Below are 25,763 nucleotides of genomic sequence, written 5' to 3'. Positions count from 1 at the left end.
AGTAGATTCTCTGATGTATTTGGTGGCAGGCTAGTTTCCTTAAGGCACATGGTCTTATTCTAAGCATGGCTGTCATGTCATGTCATGTCACGTCATGTCATGTCATATCAAGAGAGAGGGCTACACAGTGAATGGGCTGCTTAAGACAGCAGACAGTTGTGCGGAGTACATGTGGTTCCCTTAGATGTGTGAGGATTTCCAGGGACCTTTCTCTTTCTCTCATCATGTCATGTGTCCGGTTATCCTGCCCCTGTTCCTAAGGACAGATAGCGATAGAGGATGGCTCAGGAGTTTTTCAAATTGAGGTCCGTGGACCTCCGGGGATTCCTGAGACCCTCACAGGGATCCACAGGTTCAAAACTACTTTTGAAATAATATTTAAAATATGTGCCTTTTCCCCCTGTGCTGACCTTTGTTCTGGTGACACAAAAACACAGACTGAGGCCGTGGCACGAAACCCTACAGCCGCGGTCCTGCCCTTCCCCACCACGCACTCACAGAAATCAGAGCAGGAAGGCCAATTTCATTTAAGGATATCCTTGATGAGATAAAATTAATTAAAAAAAAAAAAGAATATCCTTGATGAACCAGAAATAGTTACCGTTTTTTTTTTTAAATCTCCACATCAGAGCTCACATCTGTTTAATATCCCATGTGGTAAAAAGGGAAGTCGCCACAAAGTACCGCCTGCAAACGTGTGATGAGCATCTTGGCGAAAAGCACTTGGCTGGTTGTAGGAAGCGTGAACTGAACTAGCCGTTGCCCACCGCACACCAGATTCACTTGACAGAGCTGCTAGGAGACAAATTATGGTGATTCAGGGATGGGTATTTGGCAGATAGTTACTGGAAAAGAAGAGAAGTGAGCCCGTCACTTCAAGGCACGCAACAGACAGCATTTATTGCCAATGGTAACACTTGAACTTATGAGTGAAGATTAGAATATTAGAAAACTTGCGTCCACTCTTCAGAGCTGGGAAACTTCCCAATACTGAGCACCTCTCTGATGAGATCAGTGGTGATATTAACACGTGTGTGTTTTAAATATTGTGTAACGAAATGTGTCAGTATTTGGGAGACTGTATAACTCACTGGAGCAAATCACCAACACGTGAAATGCGTCATTGGACTTTAAGGTAACAGAGTGTAAAAAGTTCACTGATAGACTTTCAGATTCCATGTTGCAACTAATCTTCCGGTTACTACCACTTGTTGAGTTTGGTGTAGTATTAAAAAGAAAAGAAACCAAAAAAACTGCCCACAATTGCCTGGCTAGACTTCTGAAATACTCTTTCCTTTTCCAACTACATAGCTCGCTGAAGCCAAATTTTCCCCATATACTTCAGCCAGAATAACACCTCATGGCAGATTGAGCACACGAACAGATATGAGAATCCAGCTGTCTTCATTTACGCCAGATATTAAAAAGATACGCAAAAGTATAAAATAATACCACTTCTTTCGCTGTTTGGTTTTTTTAAATACAACTGTTTGAACAAAATGATTTTTATTAGCATGTTAAATTTTAAGAAAAATTGAACAAACTAACAAATATTTTTAAATGCCTCAATTTTAATTTCTAGCATAGTAGATATTGATGGATAAGAGCCATATTATTAAAACTCTTTGGGACTCTCCGTGATGTTTATAATTATAAATGAGTCCTGATCCAAAATGGTCGGAGAATCACGCAGAACACAGAACAGCAAACACTTATTATTTGAGGAGGGTCCAAACCACCTGGCACTAATATAGTTTAAAAGCACAGTCATTAGGGTGCCTGGGTGGCTTGGTCGGTTGAGCCTCCGACTTCAGCCCAGGTCATGATCTCACAGCTCGTGAGTTCAAGCCCCGCATCAGGTTCTGTGCTAACAGCTCAGAGCCTGGAGCCTGCTTCTGATTCTGTGTTTCACTCTCTCTCTGCCCTCCCCCTCTCACATTTCTCTCTCTCTCTCTCTCTCAAAAATAAATAAACGTTCAAAAAAATTTAAAGCACAGTCTGGGGCGCCTGGGTGGCGCAGTCGGTTGAGCGTCTGACTTCAGCCAGGTCACGATCTCGCGGTCCGTGAGTTCGAGCCCCGCGTCAGGCTCTGGGCTGATGGCTCAGAGCCTGGAGCCTGTTTCCGATTCTGTGTCTCCCTCTCTCTCTGCCCCTCCCCCGTTCATGCTCTGTCTCTCTCTGTCCCAAAAATAAATAAATGTTGAAAAAAAAAAAATTTAAAGCACAGTCATGTAATAATTATTTTGTGGTAGACAATATGCAAATCTTAAAAATAATCTCACCCCACACATTACAAATCAATTTTGCTTTATTATGAAACTTCTATTATGAAACTTCTATTGAAAAGTAAATATTTTCAGAATTTTGCAGACGTCTCAAAGGGTCTTAGGAGTATTAAATGAAGCAGCTTATTCTATTAGAACAAAACAGTTGAAAAACATGATCAGCTTTTGAAGTCATGTGGTTTATGACTGGTTGTTTGCTGTCACAATTAAACGTTAACATCAGCAGCTGTAAAACGGTTGTAATAAACAGCAACAGCCAGTTCAATGACTTGTCCCTTTATATTCTGCATGGCAGTTTTAACATACTAGCATCCAGCTAGTTGAAAGAATGGGTATGTGTAAAGTAAAACTTTATAGATATGTATAAACTTTACCATGCTTTTTGCTTACATATTAACATTGCTGTCCTGCATTGCTTTTCGCAGCTTTTATCCATGACCCAAGATGACTACAAACCATCTGATGTTAGTATATTTTTAGAATTATCATTTATGCTCGTGTAAGTGATGTAAAAGTGATATAAATGGAATTAGCTCCTTTGAGTATATTTTAATAATCTATAAAATTTCCAGAAGTTTTTGAATAATTTTTTGTAGAAATTATATCTGGTTTATTGCTGTTGAAACACTAACTCATGTAACATGAGCGTGCGTATAGTCATACAAAATATATTTAAACTTGTAAAAAGCCACATTGGAGAGTTTGTAAAAGCATTTTGCTCTGCAGATAGACCTATTACATAATTTGAATAGGAAGTCTTGCATGTTCATGGACACACACACATGTATATTTATATCGTAAAGCCAAAGAGGCAAAAAAACAAACAAACAAAAAAAAACAAAACAAGAAATCGCACTTAGTGTACGAAATGCTTCAGCACAGAAATTGCAAAGCATCAGCAATGATCTCAAGAGGGGGTGCCAGCTAATGAGACTACATTAGTCCTATGCGCAGATGTGCTAAGTGTGGACAGGGGTGCTCTGGCTGGGGCCTAGGAACCATCTGGAGTTGCACTAGCTGGAGGGATGGCTGGGAGAGAGGCCATCAGAACAGAGGCTGGAGAGATGATCACACCAGATCAGCAAGGCTCAGCCAGCCTTTTCCAGGATTTACACTTGATACCTAGAACAGAGGGTGCCTTGCATGGTGTTTAGCAGAAGTGCAAGACAAGATCAGATTAAATTTTTACTGGGACCACTCTGTGGAAAATAGATTTGGACACAGGAATGAATGTACGCAATTCATCTTTCTAAAGCGGATACTTGATTAGTTGTCCGGCTTCCGTTTAGTTCTTCACTGTTGAGTTATGCCTTTCTAGCGTAAGGGAAGGAGGTGGTATATCCACATTGAAAACTGGAACTGCTGTCACAGCTGTGCCTTTGCCCCGTGCTCCCCTGGCAGGGCCTGCTGGTGACCGTGAATGGCAATCCCGTAGACTACCACACCATCCACCCCAGTCTCCCCGTAGAGAACGGCCCCGCCAAAGCCGACCTGTACTCCACCCCACAGTACCGGTGGGAGCCCTCTGAAGACTCCTCAGGTAAGGGATGCACATCATACCTCAACTTTGATCTCCTCTCGTGCACACGCTCAACATCTCTCTGTATCTTGTTTATTGTTTATTGTGTTGGTTCTTTCTCCTTTTAACACGGGCATTGTCTTCCATGGTCAGTATCATTAAGCTCATTTCCTCAAGTTCTCTATTTTTCCCTAGGGTATTTCTCTGTGTATTTTATCCTTGTATATAAAATAAATGGTATAATTGGGGCAAACTCTGAAAAATAAAAGGTAAACAGTTATTTCAAACACATCAACTTACAGTGTTAAACCTTTGTGTGTGTGCGTGTGTTTGGGTTTTTGTATAATTTGATATTGTAATCATGGTTAATAGTTTTGCTGGTTAATGGATGACCATTTTTAGAAAGAGTTTACTTTGTCTATAAAAAAAAAAAGGAGAGGGCTCAAACTTGTACTAGGCCTTTTTTCGCGTTTCTCTCAGTTTATTATGTTGAAGGAAAGCAGGCGGATACTAGAGATGACAAATTGGTGGCTTTGACTTGGGTTGTGTTTTATTTTGTTTTGTTTGGCCTATGCAGCATTTTCTAAAATGAAAAAAAAAAGTAACCCACATTTTAAAAGCTGCAGCTCTGAGATACGGAAATTTCTGGAATCTCTTGAAGAATGTGAATATCTGGCAACACTAGCCCCTCACTCCTGCGAGGCAAGCGTTGACTCAACCACTGTTGTCACTGCGCTGACGGGGATCATGCCAATCACCAGTTCATAACGACAGAATTAGCTAAGTTTACTGTTGGGGGGAAAAGGCAGAGTACGCAGTTTGCATCAAAGTGGCTGCAAAACTGTACTGGATTTTTCTATTTATATGGAACTGACCCTGGAGTTGTTACACCTGATCCTACCTTAAGTAAATGGCAAGCAACTATCCAGCCTGTGATTGGTACATTAAGCTTAATGTATTTTTTGTTCATAATTCTTCATCAGACTTACTCTACTGTATTGTTCTGCATAGTTATCAGTGTACCCCGAGGTTGCCTCTGACCTGGCATCTACTTAGCAATACAAAGGGTTAGTCACACTATCTAGCCTTCCTCAGTAAGGTCAGACCAGGTTCACTTCCCTAACCCAGCAGCCCACACATACCCCCAGCCCTAGATGGCACCTGCCGTCTCCACAGAGCCCCAGACTCTATGGGTTAATTACCCATTTCTGCTTCCTACTTGCAAGTGTTTTAGTTTGCAGTTCACTTACTGAATATCTCAAGAAAATCCAGTACTTTCTGCAATGTGGTCTTCAGTGCTTTGGCATCAGAATCACACGGGGCAGGCCGAGAGCCAGCATTTGTGACTTTTAAAGTCTGGGACGCTCAGGTCACAGCCAGATACACTTCTCTTTACACATAGCTAACGTAAAAAGAGATGAATACAATTTTGGCTGCTGACAAGGCACACTCACACATACTCACATCATAAGTTGAACTTTCAAAGGTAACATAAAAGCTGGACAGTTATTTTTAAATTTGAATGTATATATGCAGACAGTGTTACAAGCAGAGAAGTAACGCCACGAGCTGTAAAATCCATCAGATTCCGTTTCTTCATCACTGTGTCCAATCTGTGGCCTTCCCCTTATAATCCTCAGCCCCCACAGTGGAAGGGTGGAAGGCAGCAGGCTTCTGTAGGAGGAAATACCAGCCCCTCGCTTAGAGACTCACTTCTGGAGCCTGCACAAGGTGCTGTGCATGGCCACTGGTTCTTCACTGGTTTCTGTTTCCTTAGCATGGTGTAGAGCGACTCCCTGGTGTGACCCAGATATACATAGCCCATTTAATTTAAACAGGAGGACAGAAGGGATGTGGCACTCATTACTTCATCTTTGAATTCAAATTAGTTTTCCTGACAAGTAGGGGAGGATCTTGAGAAGAAATCCTTCTTTAAGTGCTATGCCCGTATTTTCCGATTGCTGGTCCCCTTCTCCTCAGCCCTCCGCACTTTCTCTTGCTTTTTAAGATGATCTTTCATCCTTAGTGTGACTCTTCTGCTTCGGCATAACCTAGGAAACCATGGGCCACTGAGCTCATGCTGGCAACGTGGTTGGATGGTTGGTTGGTTAGCTGGCTGGTTGGTTTTCTTCACCTTCATTCTCTCCATACTCTAGATACTGCGTGTATTAATTATCTATTGCTGAATAACAAATTATGGCCAAACCTAAGGGCTTAAAACATTTAGTGTCATAGTTGCTGTAGGGCAGGAATCGGGTGTGACTAGGATGGGCTTCTCTGACTCAAGGTCTCTGATAATGTTGTAGATAAGCTGCTGGCTTGGGCTGTGGTCTCATCTGAAGGCTCACCTGAGGAGAATCTACTTTCACATCTACCCATGTAGTTGTTGACTGACCTCAAGTTCTTGCTGACTGCTGGCCAGAGGCAGCAGTTCCCTGTCACCCGGGCCTCTTCTTAGGGCAGTGTACAACATGGCAGCTGGCTTCTCTCAGAATGAGTGAGAAATGAGAGAAAGTGCCCAGGTGCCTAAGGCAAGGCCATAGTCTTTTTAAACTTAATCCTAGAAGTCATATTCCATCCCTCCTACTTTTTAGAAGCTCATCAAAGGTCCCACCCACACTCAAGGGATGAGGACTACACAAGGGCATGAAGACCAGGAGGTAGAGATTATTAGGGACCATCTTTGAGGCTGCTTTCCATTCCTCTCAAATTGAAATTTTCTTTCCGGGATTTCTGAGTGCTGGGTTCCATTACGCTGGCCAGGCCATTCTGTTTGAATTTGAAGGGCTTTGTCAGTTGGAAAGAATCTCTGAAGTCTTAAATAAAAGTCTCTGTTAAAACCATATATGTGGTGCAGCAGTTGGGACCCTTATCCAGAATTCACATATTAGCATAAATAGTTACATAATTTTTTTCTCCATCTAGAAAAGAAAGAGGAAGAAGGAGAGGAGAAGGAAGACTTTGAGGAGGAAAGGAGCCATGAGGAGAAACGAAGTGTTAAAGTTCATGCCATGGTCTCTGTGTTCCAGTTTATTATGAAACAAAGTTACATCTGTGCCCTTATTGCCATGATGGTATGTATGAAATGGGACAGCGGCATGCTCAAGAAATGCCCCACCATCCTCTCGTGACTGGCACAGATACCTAATCGTTCCAGTATCTTGGCAGAGAATGGTTGGGTATTTATTTTTCCCAGCATCTTTATACTACAGATTTCAAAAATCAGGTTTTGGGGCACATGGGTGGCTCAGTCAGTTGAGTGTCTGACTTCAGTTCACGTCACGATCTCCCAGTTCATGAGTTCAAGCCCCACGTCAGACTCTCTGCTGTCAGAGTAGAGCCTGCTTCGGATCCTCTGTCCCCCTCTCTTTCTGTCCCTCCCCTGCTTGCTTGCATGCTCTCTCTCTCAAATAAATAAATAAACATTAAAAAAATCAGGTTCTGGGGCGCCTGGGTGGCTCAGTCGGTTAAGCATCCAACTTAAGCTCAGGTCATGATCTCACAGTCCGTGAGTTCAAGCCCCGCATCAGGCTCAGTGCTGACAGCTCAGAGCCTGGAGCCTGCTTTGGATTCTGTGTCTCCCTCTCTCTCTGCCCCTCCCCTGCTCATGCTCTGTCTCTCCCGGTCTCAAAAATAAACAAAAACATTAAAAAAAATTTTTTTAAATCAGGTTCTGTTTTATTTAACCTCCTTTTAAATATTAATGCATTTCTCTCAAATTAGCCTTACAAGTGAGACGGTTGCCTGTTTTGCCAGTTTAAAAGGATCTATTGGGTAGTTTTTCTATGTGACGCTGAAGGTGTTCAAGATTGTCCATAAACTGCTTTTATTTTCTTCACATGGGAGAATTACATTCACAACTTATCTTAAATTTCAGTGAAACTGTAGTCCATATTAGCTGCAATAAAATTTTTACTGATATGAACATCCAGCAGCCAGAGTTCCCAAGAGCTTTTCCGATTTTCAGTGCTCAGTTGATGCATGTTTGTACTCACTTCTAGGTACATCTTCCGTCCCCAGCATCACAGTTTCAGAAATCCTCATCCTCATCCTCATCCTCATTATCATCATCATCATCACCATCATCCTTTGGCCTAGAGAGAGGGGCTATAAGAAAGTCTAATTTGTCCCCTTCCTAAAAACAAACTTTTATGGGAAATCTGATTTATTTTTGAGACACCTAACACTTACCTAACACAAGACTCTTCTACATTTTGTGGTCAATGGTGAGATCCCATGAACACCTTTAATGATAATAGAATGAAGATATTCTATACCTCTGGCGGGGGGGGCGGGAAATGCCTGAACCCGGTTTCTCCAGGCCTCCCCTCAAGATGAACCAAATGAACCAACCTGTGTGTCCAATCAGCTTCAGCTTCTAGTAAGGACAGCGGTACATCTGAGAGAGGGGTGGCAGAAAGAAAGCTCCTTGAAATGAAAGATGGCTCAGGGGTGCCTGGGTGGCTCAGTTTGTTGGGCACCCAACCTCACGGTCCGTGGGTTTGAACCCTGTGGCAGGCTCTGTGCTAAAAGAAATGAAAGATAGCTCGTTAGGTGATTGCAAACTCTCTTCTTTAATGTAAATTCTGTGCTCTTGGGTGCTTTCTGGCATTTTCGACATGTCATCCTCTAAACTGTAGCAAAATTCCAAATTCAAACTATTAAATGTAAATGCAACTTACAATTCTGATTCAGAACTCAAAAGAGTATATACCTTTCTTCTCTCTTTCTAAAAACAAGTCTGGTCTTTTTTTTTTTTTTTTTGGAAAGCAATAGAGCTTAAAAAGGAACCCCAAAAACCTTGATTACACATTTTGCTACTTAGTATAAAAAAGAATCTATTGTAAAAACAACTTAAGAGAGCAGATCCTTCATTAAAGACATGCCCCTGTCTGGTGCCATATTCATTGTTTTAACGGAGCCATCATATTAATGTTTTAAAAGAGCCTGCCTTCCATGGAAGTGTCCCATGTGACAGACTTTTAATCACAGACAGAAAAAGTAGTCCTGAGGAGCCAAGTCTATTAGAATGGTACTTGTATTTATTCAAAAATATAAAGTCGGAATACAGTAAACTGTCAGACAATCTGGAAACTGAACATAATGCAGAAGCATCCCAAATACCACAACATAAAGTCATATGTCACTTAGGCACTACACAGGAAAGAGGTTTAAAAAAATCCTCATAACTTGTTTTTCTTCCTCTTCCACCCCCACCTTCCCAAGAATAGGGTGCAGGGGAACAGACTTGCTGGAATTGTAATATCTGCGGAGATGATTTTCCTGGGTCACACCCAAACGAATGGCCATTACATCTGTATTTCGTACCGGGATAAATGAATTAAATACACTACTTAATGCAAGTGCATTAACTGTTACCTACCTAACCTTTGATAAACAGTATTTCCAAGAAATAATATTTTCATGAAAATAATTCAGACTTGCTAATAGTTAGCAATCACTCACCTAATTTCAATAAAAGCAACTTTAATTTCCAGTTTATGTTTATCACGTGTTTCAACCAACAATTTTAAATAAATTTTAAGTAAGTTCACCACTTAAAAAGCTAGCTCTCTTATAGAACAAATTTGCAAATTGCTGAGAGGAAATAATATGAGGAAATTTTTATGGCCACGTTTCCTTGGCACTCTTAAATAACTCTCCAGTCTAGTTTGGAAAAAGAAGGGATAGATCACTTACAGTTGCTTTTAATACTGCAAAGTAGGGTGTACCTTTGTATCTTTGTACCTAAAGTGAAAAATATTTAGAAGGAAGACCCGCCATACATTTGCCGTTGGCTCTGTTCCCTGCAGGAAGTTAAAAAAATAATGCTCTTCTCAGCAAGATCAGTCTTTCTCTTCGGTTCTCTCCCTATGCCCCAGGTTGGGGTATCTCTCCATGATTTCACCACTGTCTCCTCTCCTTAGTTTGAATATTATTGACTTTTTCCTTTTAGATAACTTTTTTTTAATTTTTTTTAACATTTATTCATTTTTGAGAAAGAGAGACAGTGCATTAGAGGGGGAGGGGCAGAGAGAGAGAGAGAGGGAGACACAGAATCTGAAGCAGGCTCCAGGCTCTGAGCTGTCAGCACAGAGCCCGACATGGGGCTCGAACCCACAAACCGTGAGATCAAGACCTGAACAGAAGGCTGACGCTTAACTGACTGAGCCACCTAAATGCCCCTCCTTTTAGATAACTGTTAACGTACCAGAGCGGGGGACTATACATTGTAGTGACCATCATTGTGTTTCCTCTTCCTTTCACCCTCAAGGCTTGGAGCATCACCTATCACAGCTGGTTGACTTTTGTGTTGTTGATTTGGTCATGCACCCTTTGGATGATTCGCAACAGAAGAAAATATGCCATGATCAGCTCTCCTTTCATGGTCGTCTATGGAAATCTGTTGCTGATATTACAGTATATATGGAGTTTTGAACTTCCTGAAATTAAAAAGGTCCCAGGATTTTTAGAAAAGAAAGAGCCAGGAGAACTTGCCTCAAAGGTAAGTGAATGGGAAAATATAAGAAAACAAAACATTGAAACAAATCCACAATAATCATAATAAGCATATCCAGGCACAGACTTACAAAGGTAGGTTCCAAATATTCAGTGCTTTACAAAAATGAATACGTTAAAAGCTCTAAGAAATAACTCATATTCCTTAGAGGTCTCTATAATTTAAATGTGAATAAATATTACACCATGCTTTTAGATTTTATTTAAAATAACAGTGCTTTCCACTGGAAAGAAAAATATAGGCTGTTACATTTTAATGTCAATTACAGTGTGGTAGAAATTAGAGGGGGAAACAGGAAAATACAGTGTAAAATGTATCAAAGGGTTAGGAGACTTTGATCTCAGTTTGCAAAGCAGGCTGAACACATTGCTATTACAGATAATCACCGATTATTCATAAAAACGTTTTTTCTTCTATTATGTCTTAAAAACACTGTAGCAGCAAAAATTAAATAGGACACTTATTTTTTTCCTTCTGTGGATTACATGATGTGCCTTCATTTGTAGTGAGAAAGCTCATGATCTGTCACTACTCATTATTTTCATGCCCCATTTTAATAGTTTTCACTTCAGAAGATTATAAATTGCCCCAAACTTGGTTTTGTGACCAGTGGCAGACTCTAAACACATTCCATTTGTGTCGATGACTTTGCAGTAAGACGGTGAAAGCAGTCCTGTGTAATTCGTGTAATTACTCCATGAGCCTTGAAATCTTTCTCCTCTAGGCAGAGAATTAGTTTCTGCCTAGAGGGACATTAATTTACATTGCATGAAATCCACCGTTCCTGAGAGCAACCACCTTTTTTACAGGTTACCAGACACCAGACAGCCCATAGCCAAAGCAGCCAGGCATCAACAGGGTGTTAGGAGACACCAAAGATTGGTTCTCATAACAGATTTTTGGGTGAAGGCTATTGGGGTAAGGGAGACACTCCTAACAGGTGAATTCTAAAGAGTTAGAAGTTAGATCATAATCCCCTGTGTTCATGGACCATGGCCAGTTCATTTATTGATTCATTCATTCATATAAAACTCCCATGCCCACCCTACTCCACTTTCTCTCTCAAACCCCACTCCACGATGACAGTCCCACAGCGTATTCCCATTCACAAGTCACTTCTGCCTCCCACTCTTCCCTCTCATTCTGTCCTTCCCTGGACTTCCTCTTAAACACACACACACACACACACACACACACACACACACACAACTGATACGTTCGTCTTTTTTTTTTTAATAAGAGAAATTTGAAATCTCATCTTGTGACTGTGCAAATCTGTGTCAGCCTGGCTCAGAATATTGGGGAGGCATCTGAAAATGTATGCCACCTAACTGGCTGAACTACGTCTTACCCAAAATCAATAGCTCTTGGGGGGCACCTGGATGGCTCAGTCAGTTGAGTGTCCGACTTTGGCTCAGGTAACGATCTCAGGGTTTGTGGGTTCGAGCCCTGTGTCAGGCTGTCTGCTGTCAGCACAGAGCCTGCTTTGGATCTTCTCTCTCTCTCTCTCTCTCTCTCTCTAGGCCCCTCCCCCACTTGCACTCTCCTCTCTCTCAAAATAATAAATATTAAAATTTTTTTAAATCAACAGTCCTTGGGATGGGGGGACATTTGGGGGAAATAAATTTATTACTTGTAAGAAAAAAGGCAGTGTTATTCTGGGGAAAGCAGGGTCTGCATTTATATTTTAATGTACTCAGGAGCTAAAAAGAAAAGAAGTTTTGTCATAGATAAAAACATAACCCAAGATCATAAAATCTCTATCACGGTGACATTTGTCAGAGCACATTATTAAACACAGTGTTTGCAAAGTACTGAGTGGATCATGGAAATCGAGAGAAAGAAAGAATATGGCCTGGATCCTCAGAGGTCTGACCACTCTGGGGGAGCCAGACTCAGCTACTTCATAGTATCTATCAGCTGCTAAAATGTCTTCCACATCCGTCAACCGTGCCTTCCAAGCCTGTCCTGTAACTCACCTAGGAAAAATGGCCCATCTGCCCTCAAGTATCCCTAGACTGTTATACATATGCATTCGAGAAACAGATTTCTTTCCCAAATTGCAGTTACAGTTCAATGGCTTGTGACTTCCAGAAGTGTTCTTGACTACAGTTCTTGAAATGGTCCTTGACTTTCTCAGGCCCTAAACATGTTGTCCAGGACTTCCTGGGATTGGTTTATGTTGAAGGCAAATGAAAAGTGGATATTTAGGGATAGTTAAGTGGGCAGTTAGTCAAAGTAAAAAAGGACCCATTAATTTGCCGATTTATGTTTTCATTTCTTTGGCAAATATTTATTAAAATCCTACTCTAAACCACAATGAGATACTACGTCACACACCAGGAAGGCTAGAATAAAAAAAAAAAAAAAAGCAGACAATGATAAGTATTAACAAGGAAGTAGAGAAACTGAAGCCCCATACACCACTGAAGGAGGGGGAGCATATAAAATGCTGCAGCCATTTTGGAAAACGGTCTCTCAGTTCCTCAATAGGTTAAACATAGAATTACCATAAGACCTAGCAATTCCACTCCTAGGTATTATACCCAAGAGAACCAAAAGCCTATGTCCACACAAAAACTTGCACCTGAATGTCATGGCAGTGTTATTCTTAATAGCCCCCAAGCGGGCAACACCTAACTGCCCATCAACTGAGAAATAAAATGTTGTCTATCCATCCACACAATGGACTATTATTCAGTAATAAAGAGAAATGAGGTACCAATACAGGCTACAACATGAATACGCCTTGAAAACATCATGCGAAATAAAAGAAGCCACTTATAGAAGAATGCTTATTATTAATTCCATTTATATAAGATGCCCGGATTAGGAAGTGTATGGAGACAGGAAGTAACGAACTATAGAAGTGATCCCTGAAAGTATAGTCTTTGGATACAGGAAGTAAATTGATGGTTGGCTAGGGCTGAGGTGGGGAGGGACGGGGTGACTGCCATGGGTCTTCTTTTGGGGCGATGAAAATATCCTACAATGGATCGCGGTGATGGTTGCACAACTCCGTGAATTTACTAAAAACCACTCAGTTGCACATTCTAAATGGGTGAATTGTATGGCATGTAAATTACATTTCAATAAAGCTAGTACAAGAAAAGAAACTGCTCTGTGCCAGGTCCCATATTCTCTGAAGAACGGAGCTTCCCTAAAGTGTCAGCTATTTTTTTCCTAGCCCTCTACAAAATATTAATGTGCAAGCATGGACACTTAGAACAATTCTTCCTTCAGCTTTAGGAGCTGAATGGGATGTTAAAGGGCTCTGTTCTCCAGGATGCAATGTACATTTTCCCATCTGTGGAATTCTTCATAACAAGGAACACTGCAGAGTCCAGGAGTATTATGGAAGAAACATGTCTTCCTTCTTCTTACAATTGTGCTGATGTCACCATCAGGACAGGAAATCGAGGACTAGGGAGTGGTCCTATCGAGGACTGGTCTCCAGGGAGACCAATTGCCAAAGCTGATTTCCAGCCCAGATGGAAGCGGTTTGGACTGTCCAGACATCTCCCCCTGGGCCTGTGCACACTGCTGAATGGACTCCTGGCCCTCGACACGCTTGCTCGTGTCTTCAGCAAAGGGGATTTAAAAGCCAGTGACTTTCAGGTGAAAGCAAGTGACTGCCCAACTCTGTGTCAGATAGAAAGGCTTATTTATCGTGTTCCCACTGAGAAGTGGGCAAACTGTTGTATATGCTGAAATGCATGTATGCTTGGGACGGTGGCTTAATTCTCATTTTGCTCATTCTCTGCTTTCAGATACTTTTCACCATTACTTTTTGGCTACTGCTGAGGCAGCACCTCACGGAGCAAAAAGCTCTTCAAGAAAAGGAAGCTCTTTTATCTGAGGTCAAAATCAGAAGTCAGGAAAATGAAGGAAAAGGTAAATTAGCGTGACTAGAGATTTTCGTGCTCCACTGAATTACAAAGAGCACCCAAAATGCATCAGAAAGCCTCTGTGCTTCAGACCAGATAAAAGCCAAACATTAACCTGGAGCAGTAGACAACACTATGAGCCCACAAGGAGCTTTAGAAAATGTGCTGTCGTTCGATCCTCACAAAATGGATTCCCACTTAAGGGAAGAAGAAACAAGTTCAGAGAAGTTAAATGGTTATCCATGGTCACACTTTTCGAGCCGTGAAACAATCAGAACTAGAAATTGATATACTAGTTTGGGTTTGTGTTGTTATGTACAGGGGACCCCTTACTCACAGAGACCATGTTCCAAGACCCCAGTGGATGCCTGACACTGTGGATAGTACTGAATCCTAAATATGCCGTTTCCTACGCACACATACCTATGATAAAGTTTAATTTATAAATTAAGCACAGTGAGACATGGACGACTAATAAGATAGGACAATTATAGTAAGAAAGGGTAATAAAAGTTATGTGAATGTGGTCTTTCTCTCAAAATATCTTGTGCTGTACTCACCCTTTTGGCAATGTCGTGAGATGATACAATGCTAATGTGATGAGACAGAGGTGAATGACATAGGCATGTGACATGGCATTAGGCCAGTATTGTCCTGCTGATGATACGTCAGGAGGTGCATCATCTGTTTCTGGGCTGTGGTTGACCTCGGGTAACTGAAATGGTGGAAAGTGAAACCATGGAACAGAGTTGGGGAGGGGGGACCACTGTAGTTACTTTGCTAGATCTTGGCAGTTCTTCTTTTTTTTAATTTATTGTTTTTAATTATTTTTGAGAAAAGGAGAGCCCAAGTGGGGGAGGGGCAGAGAGAGAGGGAGACAGAGAATCCGAAGCAGTCTTGACATTGTCAGCACAAAGCCCAGCCCAGGGCTCCAACTCATGAATTGGAGTGAGATCATGACCTAAGCCGAAGTCAGATGCTCAACCAACTGAACCACTCAGGTGCCCCTAGATTCTGCCGTTCTTAAATCTGTCCTTGGGTGTCGGAAATCAAATTAGGTGTTATAAACAGATTAGCATAAAGTATTACCAGGTTTATTTCTTTGAAATTATATTTCACAAAGGCTAGGAAAATTGATTATGATTAGTCATAAATGCTGCCTTGTTTACTAGAACAGTCTGAAATCAAATCATAGAGTAACACATAAAACCATGTGCTTCTAAGTCCCACATATGACACCCAGTCAGAGTGTGGCTCCGGGCAGGGAACCAGCTAAATGTAACAGCAAAATCTTCTGTTTTAAAGATGATGAGCAAGAGCTACAAATGGAAGGAGAGGCTGAGGAGAAGGAGGGAGAGGAAGCAAAGGAAGAAAAGCAAGAGAGAAGGAAGGAAGAAGAAGAAGAAATGGAAGAAGATGACAACCAGGACATCATGAAAGTGCTGGGCAATTTGGTGGTGGCCATGTTCATCAAGTATTGGATCTACGTGTGTGGAGGAATGTTCTTCTTCGTCAGCTTCGAGGGTAAAATTGTGATGTACAAAATCATCTACATGGTGCTGTTTCTGTTCTGTGTGGCCTTGTATCAGGTAGGTAAATGATTGTCTTCTATTTTTCCGATCCTTGTGGCAGCCCCAGAAATATATGTGAGCTTCCTTTGACAAGATTCTAAATTAATATAATGCCATGAACCTATTGTATAATATAAAGTGATCAATGTGATCCAAACATTACATATTAAGAAGGCCTAAAATGGGAAATGACTATCTTCAGCTTGTTCATCGTTTTAAAATTTGGGGTTCCTAAAAAGTAAAAAAATATTCATGAGTTTTTCAAAAATTCTTGATAAAAAAAAAAAAACCTGTGTAATTAAATTAATTTTTGAATGATAGTTTAAGAACAGTGGCTGGAAAATCTAAAATACTGGTTGATTCTCAGTTCACTTATTCTTCAGAGTTTAGAATCAGAAAACTGTGCATGTAAACATATATGCATATTGTATCAACTATTTTAATATTTTATTAATTAGGATATAGAAAAGATTCTACTAAAATAATTAGCCTCTCCACAAATTCAGTCTTAACTTCTAGAGAAATTTTAACTCAGTGATAAAAACAGGTGCCATAGGACCATCTGGGTGGCCGAGTCGGTTGAGTGTCTGTCTCTTGGTTTCAGCTCAGGCTGTGATTCCAGGGGCGTGAGATCGAGCCCCGCATCAAGCTCTGCACTAAGCGTGGAGCCTGCTTGAGATTCTCTCTCTCTTCCTCTGCCTCTCTCCCACACTCACACTGTGTCTCTCTCTCTCTCTCTAAAAGAAAAAAAAGAAAAACACGTGCAACAGTACACTAATCTTGCAGGCAGCCAAGCAAATAAAGCAACTGAAATAAGCAAGAAGAATTCACTGATAGAGATTAAAATCGCTCGACCGAAATTGATAAAAATTTTGAAATATCTTTGAAATTCAGGGTAGGGAGGCACCTAGGTGGCTCAGTTGGTTGAGCATCTGACTCTTGATCTCAGTTCAGATCTTGATCTCAGAGTGGTGAGTTCAAGCCCCACATTGGGTTCCACAGTGAGTATGAAGCCTACTTAAAAAAAAAATCAGGGTAGATGTTCTCAGATGAAAATACACAGGCTTTTGGTAAAGAGGTGGTAAACCTCTCTTTACTGGCTTCACATTTTTCTCATATAGTACCACCTAGAATTTCAAAATTGGCACAATTTTCTCTCAGTGATAACTGCCATGATGGCAACATCTTCCATACTAATGCTTGAATGCCTTTTATAAACTAGGTACCATGCCAAGAGCCTTATAAATATTCTGATTTCTCCCTCTTAACAGCACTCCAAATAGGCACTTAGGGAGTAAGAAACTGAAGCTCAGTGTGGTCCGGCGACTCCCCCAAGGACCTAGGTAGCAAGTCTTGTAGTCCTGAGATTCCAATCCAGATCCAACCAACTCTATGAGGAACAGAGGTTCAAAAATTTAAAAAAATGAATTAGATTTGATTTTTTAGTATTTGTAAATATCACCACCTGTCATACTGGAATAAATGAGATGTTTTTTTTTTAATTTGCTTTTTTTTTAATAACGAATTCTTCTTTTCTTCTTTGTTTTTCAACATCTGATTCACAGGTGCACTACGAATGGTGGAGGCGAATCCTAAAATATTTTTGGATGTCTGTGGTTATTTACACTATGCTGGTGCTTATCTTTATATACACATATCAGTTTGAAAACTTCCCAGGCCTGTGGCAAAATATGACAGGATTGAAAAAAGAAAAGTAAGCAGTTTGGTGTAAAATGAGCTGTGGAAACCACAGACAGGATGAAGACTTGCATGCATGTGGTTCAAACATTTTTGTGGAAGGTTTTAATAAAACATGGTGTCGTCAGGGTCTGTAAGTACCTGGAGAGCAAGTCATTTTATGGTCTCCCTGCCAAGCCCTGAGCCTGACACCCATAGTACATACTCAATGAATATTGACTGAAAAGTGAATTTTCAGCCCCATTTTAATGCCATAACTTTTTCTAATGGCCATTTCATCTGAAACACCTGCTTAGTACTTAACCAGGCATGCCTTCTGCTTTCCAAAGGGAAGTTCAGTTCTGCGGCTCAGTTGGTTCACAGGCTCATAGTATAAAGCATCAGCCTCTTCTCATTTAAGTAGCAGGTGCTAAGATTCTAAGGAGCACTCGATGCCGTAGAAGAAAATTTCAGGGGCGCCTGGGTGGCTCAGTCAGTTAGGTGTCCAACTCTTGATTTCGGCTCAGGTCACGATCTCACGGTTTGTGGGTTCGAGTCCCTGGTCGGGCTCTGTGCTGATAGTGTGGAGCCTACTTGGGATTCTCTCTCTCTCTCTCTCTCTCTCCCCCCCCCCAGCCCCTCCCCTGCTCACACTCTCTAAAATTAAATGAATAGGCTTAAAATTAAATGAATACACTTAAAAGAAATTTCTGTAAGTGCTAATGGAGTAATGATGATGAAATCTTTTTTTCATGTATGTGTGATATATCTGTACATGTACCCTGTCTTTTTCTAATTTGCTGCTATAAACTTCTGAAATTAGTTACCAGAATTGGGCAGAGGGCTGAATGCATATACCGAGGTGGCTAAGCGAAAAGCTGAAAGGGAACGGATCGCCATGTAGCTAGGCTAACACATCTTGAACATTTATTCAGCAAATATTTATCAAATGCCTCCCATGTGCCAGACACTGACTCTGCCTCGGGACACACACAGGAAGCAAGACAGATGGAGTCTAAGCACTACGGAGTTTATATTCTAGTAGAGGAGACCAAAAAAAAAGCCCTACTTAATGTGCAAATAAATTAATTGCTAACTGTGGCAAGTGTGTGAAGGAAAACCAACGACAGATTGAGGTAGTAAACCGTGGGGGATATGAACTATAAATGGAGTGATCAGGGCAGGCTTCCCTGAGAAGGTGACATTTAAACTCCACCTAAAGGGCTTGTCTTAAGAAAACTGCGTGAGTTGGGAGCCGAGTTGCGGAAAAGCTTCCCAGGCAAAGACAGAAGCAAATGTGAAGATCCTGAGGCAAGACTGAATTCGGCACAAATGAAGAACCAGAGGAAGGCTCGCCTGCCAGGAGCAGGGGGGAGACTGGAAGCAGAGGTGGAGAATAGAGCCAGGCACCCAGGATGTGCATGGCCTGTAGGTAGCAGTGTTGGCATTTTATTCTTGGGAAATTTTTAAGTCTTTAAGTAACCCTTGACTGGCTGAAAAAAACAATGCTGTCAGAAGGCAAGCGTAGAAACCACAAGGCGAGTGAGTCGGCAACAGCAGTGCTGTTGTGAGAAATGATGGTGGTTTCATCTAGAAGAGGTAGTTCAGAATTTGGCACAAGGTAGACAGTTATTACCAGGAAGACTCTAGTGGGGGGCCGAGGTGGAGAGCAGCGTGGCCAAGCAAAACTGGGAAATCAAGAATACCGTTTGGAAAACACTAAATATGAAATAACTGTGGGGAAAAAAAAAACCTTCTGGTAGACATGTGGGCACAAGAACCCACAGGAGAAGCCGGAACTCTGAATGTGCATTTGAATCATTGGTGTTAAGATGGTGTGTAAATCCCCAGGACTTGTACATTACCTAAGCGAAACATCAGCGGGAGAAGAGACTCAGCACCGAGGCCTGGGGCTATTTCACATCTGGAGGTCCAATAAAGGAGGAGACAGTGACAGAAGAGGAAAACCAGGACAGTGTGGCGGCACCAAGGCCAGGACGGTTTCAAGAAGGATTGGAAGCTGAATTAAACAAAGAGAAGCAGCCGCTCTGGATTGGCGATACTGAGGTTGTTACCGCCCGATGTAAGAGCGGGTCCGTTGGATTGGTGGAAGCAGAAACCAAAGTGGAACGCATGGAAGAGAGAGGGGAATTCAAGGAATGGTATAACTGAGACAGTGAAGACTGATGTAATTTATGATGGGGGGAAAAAAGTGCCCTCATTGCCTAAGAAAAGTTCTTGCTTTTCGTGTCGTTTTGTTTTACAGGCTCGAGGATCTCGGCTTAAAACAGTTCACCGTAGCAGAACTATTCACTCGCATCTTCATCCCAACCTCCTTTCTGTTGGTGTGCATTTTACACCTCCACTACTTCCATGATCGGTTCCTGGAGCTCACGGACCTGAAGTCCATTCCCAGCAAGGAAGACAGCGCCATCTACAGGTGAGCGCGAGCAGGAAGCACGAGCTTCTTGCTCTGGTCAGGGTGGCTTTGATTCCCCACCTCAGCTTGGGGGCGGGGGGCGGGGGGGGGGCCTGCAGGAGGCCAAGAACTAATGTAGAGTTTCAGCCTTGAACTTGCCATGAGTACCAACCGGGGGGGGGGGGGGGGGGGCGGAATGTGGAGTATTTGATGACACTTTCTGTAACAATTGGTGGTGACTCATGACTGGTTAATGCGAAGTGATCTTCACCATCATGTGAGTGGGTTCAAAATAGCTGCGCAGATGCAAACACTTCAGAGGTGGCGGTGGATATTTCGTGTCTGGGCTGGTGATGTGTTTTGAGAACATTTACGAAATCTGGCTGATTCAGAGCGTGGGCTGACAACCAGTAAGGAAGTGAGAGCATACGAAAAGGTGAGGCGCAGGATTTTCCCTTCCGCTTTGGAAATAAAGAACCTCAGCTAAGAAGGATAGGATCTCCAATCTAGTGATGAGAATAACAAGTAAGGGAATAAAGTGAAGACAGTAATTGCTGTGATCATCTCTCTGTTGTCTTCTCATCGATAAATATCAAGTGTTTACAAGCAACAGATGAGATATCTCTCTCCCTGCCCATGTGTGTTGAAACCGTGATGGATTTATCACAAATCTCTCAGTCTGGTCCCTCACAGGGAAATTTCAAGCATTCTTCTAGTGAACGTTCACACTGATTTTCCTCTTTTGTTTCAGATTTAGCCTTACCATTCAGTTCCTGGAAAAACACTTGTTAAGCAACCAAGGGGGCAAAGGGCTGTATGAAAGTAGCGTAGACGCCAGCTGACAATCCCATTTAGCCTTTTTGGCTTCCCTCTGAACTCTTCTTGAAGGGAAAAAATGAGTACGTCAAAAGAAGTTAGAGTAGTATTTCATCACGCACAGTTGACGAAATACCGAGCGTTCCGTTTTCTGCTATAGTAAGGGCTGGAGTTGCAGATAACTCCAAAACTCTTTTATTTGGTGATGAAAACCATTTTATAATCTTTATCTATGTATTTAGCACATTTATTTTCCGTATCGCGTTTTGCTGAATCTGAGTTCACATGTCGTTTTCATTCTGAGTGCGCTCCAGATGACCAACCAGTAGAATGCAGAGATGGCAAGCAGCTGTTATTTCCTACCCTGTCTTGCCACCATCATTAAGAACTCAGCTAAACCCTGTCTCCTCCAAACGCCCGGCCAGGAAGAGGGTACGAATGGGGTCAGTGGCTGCCTTCAGTGATAATCAAACATTAGGAAAAATAAGGTAGTTATTAGAAGTTTGGGAGCCCTCGAGGAGAGATTGTTTATAGGCAAATTTGTTAGCAGAAGAAGTCACTCTAAGGTTAAAAAGCTTGCAAACATAGTGCTGGTCTAGGAAAGTAAGATTTACCAACAATTAGAAAAAGTATTTTTTGATGACCTTTTTGACATTGCTTGGCACACCTGGGGCTAAAGTTAGTATTTGGTATTTGACTCTGGCAAGGTAACCTGCTTTATTTAATTATAAACCCTAAACCCTCACCATCTGTTCGAAAAATCATAGTCAATAATCGAGAAAAGCCCTTTAGTCGGCATGTTTGTATGTTTGTAAAAGAAATGTAATTATTGGTGAAAGCTGATGATACCTTTCCATTTTTTTTTTCTTCAAAATGCCTTTCTTCCCTCAAATCTTTATTTTCTGTTCAAAGTTTCTCCAGGATATAGGAGCTTTTTTTTATGTTTATTTTATTTTTGAGAGAGAGAGAGAGTCACAGCTGGGGGGGGGGGGGTCAGAGAGAGAGAGGGAAACACAGAATCTGAAGCAGGCTCCAGGCTCTGAGCTGTCAGCACAGAGCCCGACGTGGGGCTTGAACTCATGAACCATGAGATCATGACCTGAGCCGAAGTCAGACGCTTAACCAACTGAGCCACCCAGGCGCCCCGCCATTGTTCTTATTGTTATCATAAGCCTTTGAGTCTAATGTCACACAATCAAACAGAGATATAGGTTACAATTTTCCAGGAAGATAAGAGATTTTCAGGGCCACAGTTTTGCAGAAGACAATGCAGCTCAGCAAAAATTGTACCAGCCAAAGAATCACCTAGGTACATGAAAACTGAATTTGTTCCTCAGAGTTTCCTGGAAGCATATAGAGCATTATTTAATTGTGTAGATTCTGGGGAAAGACTACAGTTTCACATGAAGATGTTTTCTCCCCGTTGCCACAGCTGCTCCGTTCACTGCCCTCACCCTCCATGTCATGGCAAGAGGGGAAAGAAGATCTAAATGGTCTGTAGCCATTTGAGGTCATTGCTTGCCATCCTCATGGTCATGGTTTAGCCCTAAGAATGCCCTGAACAGTTAATTTTCCAAGAAAACATGAACAGTGATGACAGTATATAAGGCCAGCTATCTAAAGAGGTTAGGAACATGGGATTTCACTTTTAGTTCCTCAAAAAAAAGAGTTGTCTAGGACCTTAAAGAGCTCAAAGTTTGGTTCAAACTCAAGTTCAGTGCTTCGGGATTTCCTGCAAGAGTTTGATATAAAGGTCCCCAAATTTTAACTTTGAACCTAGGATACATATCCCATCTTTTTAGGCAACTTGTTTCCATTCTGGTATTTTCTTTACTAATAGTTTTCACCTCAGAGTATTTTTTTGTCCCTGGAGCCCTAATAAATGACCATATTAGGATAAAACTGACGAAGAAAAAAATATTTACAGTGTTGAGATGGACAGTCACGCTTTGCCTTCTCTGCGCCCACCATGGCCCACGAATTGGGAATAATCAACCCATTATATTCCTTACATTGATTCTACTGCTATTGTTTCTGTAAATATCCAACTGTTCTTTTCCTATTTAGTTCACTACTTGTGCGAGCTGTGTTTTTGTGCATAAATAGGTCATACAGGCAAATGTCACGTGTGACTGAAGCAGAATCTATTGTGGTTAGCCTTACGGAATTATCAAGTTAGTATTACGAAAAAGTTTTGTGATATACATAATAATAAAAAAACTATTTTTATTTCTAAGCAGGTGTTCTCAGGAATATTATTCCACTTATCTATTGATAAAATATATAATATTAGAGCATAATCACAACATAATTATTATAATATATATACTTAATACTAAGGTACTAGATATCCTAGGTATTTAATATCCATCCCTGCAATTCCTCCATGCTCCGTTTTAGAAAGTATTCTAGGGGCGCCTGGGTGGCTCAGTTGGTTAAGCGCCCGACCTCAGCTCCGGTCATGATCTCGAGGTCCGTGAGTTCGAGCCCCGCGTCGGGCTCTGTGCTGACAGCTCAGAGCCTGGAGCCTGTTTTAGATTCTGTGTCTCCCTCTCTCTCTGACCCTCCCCTGTTCCTGCTCTGTCTCTCTCTGTCTCAAAAATAAATAAATGTTTTTTTAAAAAAAAGAAAGTATTCTAATGCATATGGAAACAAAATGGTTTTTTTCTACCTTCAGTCTTAGAAAACATAGAAAACAATATTACTTAGTCAGGATCACTTAGTTACTTAGTAGGATTTCATTTCTTTTTAATCCGGGGGAAGGAGCAAGAATTAATCTATTAGATCGTATTTTCTTTGATAAATTTGCTCGAGAATTGAAAGGTTACAGATTTTTAGCAAAGTGTGTGAGATGGGGAGGAATGAGAAGAACGGACCGGACCTTGCCACCTTCCAGCATTTTTCCTGAATACATCTAATTTCACGTTGCTCCTGAATCTTTCTGCCCTGACTTGTCTTCGTGCATGAAAGTGTCTGTGATGACGTAAAGCTTGCAAGACGGTCTGCTTCTTTCCTCTCTAACAGTCTGCTCTTTCTCTCTCCTACCTGTCTCCCCGTCGCCACCGCATGCTACCTCGTGCTCCATCTTTCACCTCGTAGCCATGCCAAAGTCAATGGGCGCGTATATCTAATAATAAATAGGTGGGTACTTCCATGTTTTCTCTCTTGTTGTTTTTTTTTTTTTTAACGTTCGCTTAGTGTGTTAAACACTTTACTATGTTGTAAACGGAAAATGATGTCGTCAGATAGTGCACAGTGGTCTTCAGGTATGCTCATGGATGTATTTTGCCAACACAACCATTTGGTGACTATTCCGAATGGTGCTACAAGTGGATTCGGAGGTTGCCAAGGGTCTTCAGCTGGTGCTCGGCCTTGGGTCTTGGTTCAAACGTACGCCCCATCGATTTCATTCTTTGGCAAATTAGTCCAAGGCTCGCGTGAGAGCTTATCTCGCTCCTCCCAAGAACGTGCCCACCAATGCCAACTTCCCCCGCTAAAAGTAATCCGCCCTCCTTCTGAATATCCATAGCACTTTATGGTTGCTGCCTCCTGATACTTGCCTTCCAGCCCCCCCACCTGCCTGCCTGTCTTATCTCCCCTGCCAGAGGCATCAGCCCCTCGGGCATAGAGTCCCTGTATAATTCACCACTGTGTCAGCGTATCATCTGCCTCAGGGCCTTGCCCGTTAGTTGACCTTCCATCTGTACATATGTCGTGAATGAAGTGAAAATAGTCACAACAACATATGGTTATAAGAAAATTAAGACCTCAATAGATCAGCATACTGAAGAAAGATAGTTCCCATCACTAGAGTTCACAACAGATGCAGAGCTGGGCACTGAGGCATGGCCCTTACCTTATAGCCCTATAACTCAGCTGGGGAGATAAAACGTGCAAATGACCACACATAATAAACAATAAGCTTTGATAAGTGTTGTTTGCAGAATTATCCTCAACTTCCCTAAGAACACAGAGAAAAAGATCCTTAGGGAGTGAATTTACTACACCTGTCCTTACTTTATTAAATAGGTGAATTAAAATATCCCCTCCTATAACTTTATGTCATTAGTAATAAAGCCAGTCATTTAGGTCATAGAAACGTGTGTTTTGCAACAAACCCAATCAACAAAATAACTCTTTTTCGAAAGATCTGTTCGTTTTCTAAGTAAGATCTGTTGGTTTTCTACTTCACTCACTATTCTCTTAAATAAAATCCTAAAGCTGACAACCAAGTAGCAAGCCCTGGGAGGCAAAACTTCTAGGAGGAAGTGTGAAAAATTAGTGCATCGCTCTGCAAGTCACTGAAGAAGGAGGGGTGAGGAGTGACTGGTTCCTTTGGGGGGCGGTTTTGTTGACAGCCTGAGGGAGAAAAATCAACCTCAGTTTTTTAGCTAAAAACTCTAGCTGGAGATCTTGAGCAACTATTGAAATTTCATCTCTAAAACATAAGGAACTTTTCTCTCAACCTCTCTCTCTCTCTCTCTCTCTCTCTCTCTCTCTCTCTCTCTCCTCCCCCCCCCCCCCATCCCTCCCCCTCTATCCCTTCCCTTTCGGCCTCCCTCCTCTCCACTCCTGGCCCTGCCCTCCATCCCTCTCCCTTTCTCCTTCTTCCCCTGTCCCTCTATATCTTTTTCTCTGTCTTTCACTGTGTCTTCCCATAAAGTATTTACCATCTGCTATGTGAGGGGATGGCTTGGATACCTAAGGAGGCAGGAGTTGGTTTGATGGGTTCCAATAGCCCAGGCTAACAGAAGTTATGGTTCTGATTGTCTCAGACTTCTCTCTTGAGAGAAAGCCCATGCCTGTTAAGTCACAAGGCCAGGGGATACATTCAGGAATTCTCAGAATTCAAAGTCCTCTGAAAGAATTAAAAACTCAAAGAATTCCACTGTTAGCACTGTCTTCTTTCCAGTGCAATCTTTCATTTTTGTGTGAATGCTAACATATTAAGAAAGGCCAGATTTATGCCCCAGGGAAGACATTCCCCAATAAACTCTTCCCTCACTATGCTTCCGAAAGGCTGTGTGTAAAGCCTAATTTTGAATAGGGCCTAGTCTTGTTGAAAGTAA

The 25,763-nt window shown here is 41.7% G+C and overlaps 1 protein-coding gene and 1 pseudogene across 5 annotated transcripts in view; one reads left to right on the top strand and one right to left on the bottom strand.

The window, feature by feature from the left end:
• The window catches only part of LOC112868244 (piezo-type mechanosensitive ion channel component 2), a 473,665-nt gene that overhangs the window by 346,480 nt on the left and 101,422 nt on the right, over positions 1-25,763 (top strand). For 3 of the 5 annotated variants that reach the window (XM_086682446.1, XM_086682442.1, XM_086682444.1), the window contains exons 10-18: positions 2,711-2,749; positions 3,687-3,825; positions 6,730-6,878; positions 10,079-10,309; positions 14,095-14,218; positions 15,517-15,800; positions 17,348-17,496; positions 19,726-19,899; positions 23,794-23,835. In XM_086682446.1, coding sequence (XP_086538572.1) covers positions 2,711-2,749; positions 3,687-3,825; positions 6,730-6,878; positions 10,079-10,309; positions 14,095-14,218; positions 15,517-15,800; positions 17,348-17,496; positions 19,726-19,899; positions 23,794-23,835 — 1,331 coding nt within the window. The remainder of the gene's footprint in view (positions 1-2,710; positions 2,750-3,686; positions 3,826-6,729; positions 6,879-10,078; positions 10,310-14,094; positions 14,219-15,516; positions 15,801-17,347; positions 17,497-19,725; positions 19,900-23,793; positions 23,836-25,763) is intronic. The other 2 variants (XM_086682443.1, XM_086682445.1) reach the window with 1 other exon arrangement.
• Positions 13,131-13,216, bottom strand: LOC147575487 (small nucleolar RNA U3; annotated as a pseudogene).

This window comes from Puma concolor, chromosome D3 (assembly GCF_028749965.1).
Source record: "Puma concolor isolate L17-30 chromosome D3, mPumCon1.1.hap2, whole genome shotgun sequence".
Classification (NCBI taxonomy): domain Eukaryota; kingdom Metazoa; phylum Chordata; class Mammalia; order Carnivora; family Felidae; genus Puma; species Puma concolor.
Note: the sequence above shows the minus strand (reverse complement) of the source record. Positions and strands in the feature narration are given on the sequence as shown.